The sequence below is a fragment of the Nicotiana tomentosiformis genome, chromosome 9, assembly GCF_000390325.3.
Source record: "Nicotiana tomentosiformis chromosome 9, ASM39032v3, whole genome shotgun sequence".
NCBI classification, from domain to species: Eukaryota; Viridiplantae; Streptophyta; class Magnoliopsida; order Solanales; family Solanaceae; genus Nicotiana; species Nicotiana tomentosiformis.
The window spans coordinates 44,298,248-44,308,208 of NC_090820.1; the positions used below are offsets into that span (position 1 = coordinate 44,298,248).

Below are 9,961 nucleotides of genomic sequence, written 5' to 3' on the forward strand. Positions count from 1 at the left end.
AAGAAAGGTTGTCTTGACTCTTCGCAAGGATTTCATCTTGAATGCCTGGGCTAAAATTCATACCAAACTCTCTGACCTACTGCAGACAATGCTTCTTCTGTTCAATTCGAGATCCAAGTGATTCTCGAGGAGATGGATGGAAAGGGTGTGGATATTTCTCCTCTAAAATACCTATTGGCGTCTTTCTTTAATCTTGCCAATTCATATGACAAGGCACGAATCAACTCTTTCTGATAAGGTTGGGGACGTTGAAAAATCATAGCCATGTTTAAAAGCCAAGGAACATCTTGATCTTGTCTTGACTGAAAAAGGAGAGAAGGTCGAGGAACTGCCTGTCACTAGTCAATCTCTTAAAGAGGCCAAGGAGAAGGTGAAACAGTTAAGAGCTCTTCGAGATGTTGCCAAGAAAGAGGTTGAAGAGATTGAATCTAGAGTCTCATCTGCTGAAGAGGAGTACTGTAGATGTTCTGATGTTTCCTTGGCGACTGCTGATGACTTGGCCGATGTGGAGATGAAGAAACAACACTTAGAGGCCACCCTTAAAGACTTGGTCAATTACAAGTTGTGTTTAGATTGGCCTATATAGAGTATTTTATTTGCCTCTTATTTTTTTTTCTTGCATTTAGTTAACTTGCGACTATCCTTGAAAATGAAAACTCCATATGTTTTACTTTACATTGCGCATTTTTATTGATCCCCCCCCTGTTTTTGGATCAGTATCAATAGTTGCTTGCTTAGCATGATGCATTGGCATCTACGTAATAGAACTTGGCTTTCTTTTAAACATTGTTGTCGTTTATGTCTCGAGGTTCTCTATATTTGAAGATACATCCTCCTTTTTCTTTGAAGATAATATTGTTCATCACCTTTGTAGCTTTGCGGTAGGAAGTACATATCTCAATGTGAGAACGTCAAAAATATGAGCCATTTGATTTCATGGGAATTAAACTTTAAAATCTAACATATATCCAATATCTGCAATCAAGCACCTTCAGAATCGCCCTAGACAATATTTTGAAACCAACTTTATATTGTACCACGCTGTCAAATTTAAATTTGCGCAATTTCACCAAACAATTCATATCTTGGTGTAGAAATGTTGAAATTATGAATCGTTTGATTTCTTTAAAATTAGACTTCAAAATATAGAATATATCTAAAATTCTCAATCAAACAACTTCAGAATCACCCGAGACAATATTTTGAAATCAACTTTATATTGCACCATGCTGTCAATTCTAGATTTGTGCAGCCGTATCAAAAAAATTCATATCTTGGTGTAGACATGTCAAAATCATGAACCGTTTAATTTTTTGAAAACTAGACCTAAAAGTCTAGAACATATCCAAAATTTGAAATCAACAAATTTCAGAATCATCCCAAATAATATTTTGAAATCAACTTTAGACTCCAACACGTTGACAGTTTCAGATTTGCACAGTCTCACCAAAACACTTCATATCTCAGTGTAGGTACATCAGAATAACGAACCGTTTGATTTTTCAAAAACAAAACTTCAAACTCTAAACCATATATAAAATTCAAAATTTAATACATTAAGGATAATTTCAGATAATATTTCAAATTCAACATAAAATCTGACATGCTAACAATTTCAGATTTGCACGACTTCACCAAAACTTTTGTATCTTGATGTAGGAATGTCGAAATCATGAACCGTTTGATTTATTGAAAATTAAACTTCGAAAACTAAAACATATCCAAAATATAAAATTTAATGCCCTAAGGACAGTTTCAGATAATATTTCGAAATTGACTTTAGTTTTTGATATGCCGACAGTTCTAAATTAGCGCGACTTCGCCAAAGTTTTCATGTCTTGGTATGGAAGCCTCGAGATCGGAAGACGTTTCACATGCCATCAATCAAAATTCAAGAGCTCCATTCTCACAAATATCATTGGTTCAAGCATCACTGAATTTGAAATGTTATGCCAAGCAATCTTTCTTCTTATACTTTTGTTCCCTTTTGACGCCTCTCTTCTTCCTTTTTTTTAAGGGCAGGAGGCGGACTTGGAGGCAAACAAACTTGAAGGTTTCGCGAACCTGAAGACATAGAGAATCCCTAGACTTTAATGTAAATACCTGGTATCCTCCTAAAATCATCCCATTGAAGATACCAATGTACCATGGAGGGTTGCCCCCTTTAAATCAAATGAGATCCAAAGTTCAACAGGAGGATGGCGTTTCAGCTCGATTTTCAAGTGTTGATTGAATGGATTACATTCCATCGTACTTCATTCGGACAATAATTTGGGCACTATGTATATTTTGAAATCATGCGACTGAACTCAGAATGAAACTCTAAGCTGCCTACGTACCTCAGTGAAGAGGATCAAGTCATAGCGTAGTTCAGAATGGGTAATTTTTTTTTTTTTTTTATGTCCTAACTTTTTTCTAGGCCGCCTCTTTCGAGGTTTTTAACCTAGCAGAATTTTTTTTTTTTTTATATGTCCTAACTTTTGCCTAGGCCGCCTCTTTTGAGGTTTTTAACCTAGCAGACTCTTTTTTTTTTGGTGGGTCATACACAGTTTAGACTCTTGCGAGCCAGAAGTGTAGGAACATGCAGTTTAGGCTCATGCATCAAAGAGGTTTGCAACTTCAAGGATAATACTTCTTTAAAAAATTGCCATTGATAGGGCTGATTCTCATGCCATCTGCATCAACCAGCTTGTAAGCCCCACTTGAATAAGCTTCTTGCACGACCTATGGCCCATCCCATTTTGAAGTAAACTTTCCTTCACGTTTATGGGAAGTAATAATGGGTCTTCATACGGCAAGGACTTTATCTCCTACTTGAAAGGATCTCGGGCGAACTCTTTTATTGAAGGCGTGAGATAATCGAGCTTGATAACATTCAAGACTCTGTTGAGCTTCCAACCTCTTCTCATCAAGAGCCTCCAACTCTGCTAATCAAATTCGAGCATTTCTTCATCAGTGATCCCTTCTTGAACAACTAATCGTAATGAAGGCATTTGACACTCGAGTGGTAAGACGGCTTCGACTCCATAAACGAGTGCATAAGTGGTCGCTTGTGTTGGCGTGCAATGAGTTGTACTATATGCCCAAAGAGCTTCTTTCATGCGGTCATGCCAATCTCGTTTGGATTTGGAGACAACTTCCTTTAATAAGTTGCATAGAGTCTTGTTGAATGCCTCAGCTAGACCATTGGTGGCAGCATTGTACATAGAAAAGTTACGTCACTTGAAACCAAAGAGATCACAAATCTTGTTCATCAACCTATTGTCAAATGGCTTGCCATTATCCGTTATTATATAATGAGGAATGCCAAAGCGATATATTATGTTTACTCGGATGAAACTTGCAACATTTTCCTTCTTTACTTCCTTAAGAGCCACATCTTCAGCCCATTTTGAGAAGTAGTTAGTTGCAGCCAAACATCCAATCCCCAAGCGTCAAATGGCCAGGATGCAACAGTCAGGTGCAACACTTCAGGAGGCTGATGAATAAAATTCGCATGGAATTGGCAAGTGTTGCATCTTCGAGCGTAGTCCAAGCAATCTTTTACCATCGTTGGCCAATAATATCCCATCCTTTTTATATGAAAGTGGAGCTTTGGTCCAGACTGGTGTGACCCACATACCCCAGAATGTGCTTCTTGCAAAGCTTGGAGTGCTTCATCTTCCCATAAGCATCGCAAGAGTACTCCCTCGAATGACCTTCTGTAGAGAGTATCTTTGTAGTAAAGGAAGCGAGGTGCACAACGACGGATTTCAGTCCTTCTCCTCATATTTTCTGGAAGTATCCCATAGCTTAAGTAGTTGATGATGGGTTGTCTCCATTCTTCCTTCTCAGCTTCAAAAACGGCCATAAGATGCTCGAGTTTATTTTCTTCACGTTCACCCTCATTTGGCGGTGGTACTACCCATTTTTGGTAGATAGTAACTTGTGCTTGATTAGGCAAGGTTAGCGATGAAGCTAGGGCAGCTAAAGCATCAGCCTTCTTGCTTTCTTTCCTAGGTACATGTTGAATAATCACATCACAAATCCATCCCATCAATATCTTAGTATAATTATGATAAGGGCGTAGTTCAGGTTTCTTGACCTCGTAACTACCTAAAAGTTGATTGACCACTAACTGAGAGTTACCAAATACTTGCAATTGCAATTGCTTCATATCAACAGCCATTTCAAGCCCAAGTATTAATGCTTAATACTCAGCAACATTGTTGGAGCAGAGTTGTGTCAAGGTGAAGGAGTAGGGCAGAACTTCACCTTAAGAAGTGACAAATACTACACCAGATCCTCCGCGATATGCAACACCATCAACGTACATCTTCCATGGAGATTGAACTTCAATGACCATTGTGTCCTTATTAGGTAGTTCGTCAGTTAGCTCCAAATCATTAGGTATAGGGTGATCTGCCAAGAAGTCCGCTAACGCTTGTCCTTTTATAGCCTTTTGAGGGATGTACCCAATTTCAAATTGTTGAAACTAGAGGTACTATCTTGCTAGTCGATCACTAAGGACAGGTTTTGACATCACGAACATGATGGGATTTGCTCTAGAAACCAAACGAACGACATGAGCTTGAAAGTAGTGCTTCAACTTTTGGATTAAGAAGACTGGCGCCAAACATAACTTTTCGATTGGCGAATAATTCATCTCATTTGGTGTCATCATCTTGCTCAAGTAGTAAAGGGAGTTTTCTTTCCCTTCACTATTTTCTTGGGCCAACAGTGCTCTAACAGACTTTTCTTGTGCTGAAATATATAGTATCAACGGCTTTCCAAGTATATGGGCTGCCAAAACTGGAGGCTTCATCAAGTAAGTTTTGATACTTTCAAAGGCATTGCTACAAGCTTGGTCCCACTTGAAGGGAACACCTTTCTTCATGAGGCGACTAAATGGTTTGCACCTCCCAGCTAGGTTTGAGATGAATCTTCTAAGGTATGATAGCTTTCCTTGCAGACTTTTCAATTCATGAATATCCTGAGGCTCAGGCATTTTCAAAATGGCATCCACTTTGGCTTAATCAATTTCGATCCCTCGATGTCAGACAATGAAACCAAGGAACTTTCCAGAAGTAACTCCAAAGGCATATTTCAATGGATTCATCCTAAGTTGGTACCTCCAGAGCAACTCAAACACCATTATCAAGTCTTCCAAGTGGTCTCTCTTCTCTCTTGATTTTACCACCAAGTCCTCAACATAGCATTCAATATTCTTGTGGAGAAGATCATCAAAAATATTCGGCATAGCCCTTTGGTAAGTAGCACCAGCGTTCTTCAAGCCAAAAGGCATTACCTTGTAGCAATAAATACCCTAGGGGGTACGGAATGCAGTAAGCTCTTCATCTTTTAGCGCCATGCGAATTTGGTTATAGCCCGATGAACCGTCCATAAATGAAATCGCCTCGTACCCAGTAGTAACATCGATCATCAGCTCTGGAATAGGAAGCGAGACTTCATCTTTCGAACACGCATTGTTGAGATCCCTGAAGTCAATGCACACTCGAATCTGGCCATTTTTCTTCCTTACAAGGACAATACTTGAAACCCATGTTGGGTATTTAACTTCATGAATAAAGCTAGTTTCGATGAGTTTGTTAACTTTGGTTTCAATCAAGGGAACCAAGTTCGGCCTAAAGCACCTTTGAGCTTGTTTAACAGGGCAAGCACCATTCTTAACTGCAAGGTGATGGACTGATACTTTCGGGTCCAAGCTAGGCATCTCTTTGTAAATCCAAGAAAAGACATCCCTGAACTCCTTGAGTAACTCAATATAAGTGCTTTCTTCATCAACTTCTAGTAAATTACTTAGGTAGGTGGGTCTTGGTTCTTCATTGGTGCCAAGGTTAACTTCTTTTAAGGCATCAACTGTTGTCTTCACCCCTTCTTCAAGTTCAGGTGGAACGTATTTCGCATCTTCATCTTCTTGAGGGTCCCCATCGTTGAAGGATATGTGATAACACGATGAAACATCCTCCAATTTCTCATCATCCTCCATTATAGATGAAACACCGCTCTCGTCTTGTGCGGTAACATGATACGAAGAACCCACACTTTCTTCGTCTTCATCACGTTCCTTAGTATAGACCACAGTATATGGCTTTATCTTCAATACGTCTTTACATGACACCACAATTTTTGTTTGTCGCCTCATTCTAGAAGGAACCAAACTTTGGGCATCCTTAGAAGTCTTTTGGATTCCAGGCGAAACAGGTGTTCTTATGCTTTGATAATTTCTCTGGAACTTATTTTCCTTCTTTAATGGACCCAATCTCTCAAACACGAAAGTTCTCACAGTTGATTTTCCAAGTCGATCAAAGACAGAAGGCTTGTTAGAAACGGCAGATTCATCTTCTACGGTGATATAATTGATGCTTGCCCTTCTTATGGAGATGCGCACTATTGATGGTTGCTTGTATCTCAAACCTTCACATAATTGCCTCGTATCAGCTTCTGATGGGAGCTTCCCTAATTTTGACAGCTCATTGGGATTGTATCCAGCTTTTGTAAATAGCCAGTAAGCATTAGGATCAAAACCTTCATCTGTTTGCTTTGTAGGGAGTTCCACATTCTGCAAACGATTTTGGGACACAAACCCTACAAGTGGCTTTGAGGACAACTTTACTGCCTCAAGTCATTTTACCGGAAGAGTTAACTCTTTTAGCATGTTAGTTTGGAGATTAGATGATTCACCTTCTTCTGCGTGGGAGTTACTTTCTTGCCATAAGACGCAATATCCCCTCTATAGGATTTATTCGAGTTAGGTTGTACCTCCTCAGTAACAGCTTTGGTTTTACCATCAGTCACCTCAGCTCTTTTAGTTGTGGGCTCGTCATTCTTGATTTTCATGAGATCATTAGCTTTTAGCTTCTTCACAATGCGGTTCTTCAAGTAGAACTTTGCATCGGCGAAGTGTGACTCAGCCTCGGTGAATGGTTCGTCATCAGCAACTATCTTCTTCTCGATTTCACCCTCGTAGTATTTCAAACATTGATGGTAGGTAGATGGAACCACTTTATTCTCATATATCCAAGGCCTTCCAAGCAAGACATTGTATGAAGTCTTTGCATCGATCACATGCAGCCATACACTTGATTGCATATCTTCAATGGTGATTCCAAACTTGATCGCACCTATGGCTCTTTGCCCCCCTTGGTTGAATCCTTGGATCATCACATGACTTTCCGAGAGTTCGTTCATGGGAATACCAAGTTCTTTCATAGTCCGAATTGGCAAGATATTCACTGAGGATCCTTCATCAACCAAAATTCGATTTACCCTTTCATAACACATATAGCCAACTAGGTACAATGGGCGGTTATGAAGAGTGTCACCTAGTAGAAGATCGTCATTTGTGAACGTAACTTTTTCCTCGCACGCGTTAACTTCTTGAGGAATAGACTCGATGATATTTTCTGAAGATGGTGCCAACGGTAGGCCATCATTCTTTTCTTCCCCTTTATCAGCATTGCAACAAGAGGCCTTAATACCATCACGGAAAATCTTCATGCAGAACCAACATGGCAAGAAATCCTCCAAGGTCACTGGATGTCGTGGCTTTTGAGGGTGGCGCACCTCCACTTTTGCTTTCTTCAAATACTTTACTGGATTCCGTTTCCTTGGTCTTTTTACCACCATTTTCCTTGTTGGTTGTTCTATCGATTCTTTACATGGGCTCCTTTTATAGCGCCTACGACGAGTTATCAACGTCCAACCTTCATCATCATCAGGTTGATCAACTTCAACTTTGTTGTCCTCCAGTAATTCTTCATCTTTACTGTTTTTAAAACTACATAATTCATCCGGACTGAATGATCCAAAGGTGATAGAGACTTTGTTTGCGCTTTCTTTCTCATCTTCAAGTACGATCTTCTTTTTGCAAGTCAAGTCCATAACTTTGTCCTTGAAGACAAAGCACTTCTCTAGAGGGTGGCTCACAAGTCAATGGTATTTGCAGTAATTTAGGTCTTTCGTTTTACCAGCTTCATTTGGCCGCTTCATCTCCGGAAGTTCAATCAGATTTAACTCGAGGAGTTCTTCAAAGATTGTTGGCACATTAGAATCCAGAAATGGGTACTCCTTCTCCTGCATTTCTTTTAGAGTCAACATTCCACTTGGTTTATCTCGAAAAGAAGTGGCTTTCGTACTCTGCTTCTTGCTCACCTTCGTTGTGAACTTCACATGTGATGTGTTGACATTCATAGCTTCTTTGTTTTCAGACTTGGGTGCAAACTTGCTCCATTTCCTGACTTCTTGCTTATCATTCCCTTTGCGAGGCTCATAGATAGGCAGCTTTTCGTTTCCAACGGAGGCCATGCTTAACTCTATGTCATAGGCACGAGTCGCAAGTTCTTCAAATGTGCTAAGCTCGATACCTTGCAAGATGTTGTGGAGTCCCTAATGCATGCCTTGGATGCACATCTCTATGCTAGAAGCTTCACTAAGCCTCTCTTTGTAGTTGAGCTTGCATTTCTCCAACGATTGATAAAGTCGATAATTGGTTCACTCTTTCGTTGACGAGTATTTGTAAGTTCTATCATACTCACAGTACGTCTCGTGCTATAGAAGAGATTGAGGAACTCTTGCTCTAGTTGATTCCAACTATCAATAGATCCAGCCTCGAGGTCTTTGTACCAGTCAAATGCATTTTCTTTTAGCAAGCGGACAAACTGCTTGATGAGGTAATCTCCATAAGTCCCAATACTGTTGAACGTCTCAACGAAGTGCGCCACATGTTGCTTTGGATTACCTTTACCATCAAACGGTTGAAACTTTGGAGGTTGATAGCTAGTAGGCATCTTCAACATATCGACCCTTGTAGTGTACGACTTTGCATATGTAAGGGTGGACTTGACAGCAACTTCATACTTGTTAAAAAACTTAATAGTTCCTTTAATGAACTCCTTCAGTTGATCGATTGGAATCATCCCTTCATACGAGACGGGGATAGCCTTTGCGGATGCTACTTGTCTTGGGGGAGACTCACTCTCTGGAACTTCTGGGAGATTGCCAGGTGCGTGGGTGGATTCTTCTTCCATCAAGATTCTCACCCTATCTGTTAGCTTATCGATTCTAGCATCTTGATTTTGCATGCACTTGATCAAGCTAGCGATTTCCTCCGTCAAGTTTTCCAACTACTCCTCCACAGATGAAGTGTTTGTTACCATGGCTTGTATGATTGTTGTGGATGATGGAGAGTAGCATGGATTGTCACATAGATTGATCCTCGATTAGCTCACGCTATGTGGTATAAGTGGGGAGGATCCATCACTTGAAGCATCATCATCTTCCTTCACTACAGAGTTCTTGGATCCGGAGAAGTTAAGTAGAGCAAAAGTTTTCTTGATCTTTTCAGCAATATCGGTTCCTCCTTCGGGTGTATTTGTGGAAGATCTTGCTCCTTTTTAGGATGAATATCCGAAAATAGGGGTTGATACGGACGACACTTGGAGTGTTTGTTATCCTAAATAGCTTGCTTTGCTCCTCATAACTACTCCGAAGCTTCCAAAGGTAACATCGAAGATGCTTTCCACATCAGCATAGAACCTGGAGTTAGCAGCCTTGGTGGATGTTGATCTGGAGTTGATTTTCTTTGAAGCCATTCCGACGTTCTTGGACTTTGGTGAATGAAAAGTTGAGATAAGAGGCATAGATTGTCCCAGTGGGCATGCCAAAATTTGTAGACAATAAATTACGTCGAGAAAATAAAATCAAGCTGAAAAATATTGTAACAATCGTAGTATTTTATTTCAAATATTTGAGTGTTACAATCTCTAGGATTCCTTTGATTCTTCTTTTCAACAGTAAATAAATTTAAGGGTCTTTGAGCTTGATCTTGAATCTATATTTATTGCCACGAATGATGATCTTAAATTCAACTATCACGAATTTGATTTGAACTCGTACTCTTTGAACCTTGATTTGTTCTTCGTTCTTGAGCTTGAACTTGATTGCTTAAAGCTTGAAACTT

At 39.8% G+C, this 9,961-nt stretch overlaps 2 protein-coding genes across 2 annotated transcripts; both read right to left on the reverse strand.

Moving 5' to 3' along the window:
• Positions 1–3,358: 3,358 nt before the first annotated feature.
• Positions 3,359–4,168, reverse strand: LOC138898695 (uncharacterized). The gene has a single exon (XM_070184780.1). It carries the CDS (start codon positions 4,166–4,168, stop codon positions 3,359–3,361), a length of 810 nt encoding a protein of 269 aa, XP_070040881.1.
• Positions 4,169–5,305: 1,137 nt separating this feature from the next.
• Positions 5,306–7,884, reverse strand: LOC138898696 (uncharacterized). Its single transcript, XM_070184782.1, has 2 exons — positions 6,685–7,884; positions 5,306–6,562 (listed from the first exon to the last, which is right to left on the reverse strand). The coding sequence occupies exons 1-2, from the start codon at positions 7,882–7,884 to the stop codon at positions 5,306–5,308; spliced, it is 2,457 nt and encodes an 818-aa protein (XP_070040883.1).
• Positions 7,885–9,961: the final 2,077 nt, after the last annotated feature.

Coding starts and splice junctions, on each gene's coding strand:
- LOC138898695 (XM_070184780.1), bottom strand. CDS start 4,168: ATGGCTGTTGATATGAAGCAATTGCAATTGCAAGTATTTGGTAACTCT.
- LOC138898696 (XM_070184782.1), bottom strand. CDS start 7,884: ATGGACTTGACTTGCAAAAAGAAGATCGTACTTGAAGATGAGAAAGAA. Junction 6,563..6,684: donor TAACTCCCACGCAGAAGAAG/GTGAATCATCTA, acceptor AATCGTTTGCAG/AATGTGGAACTCCCTACAAA.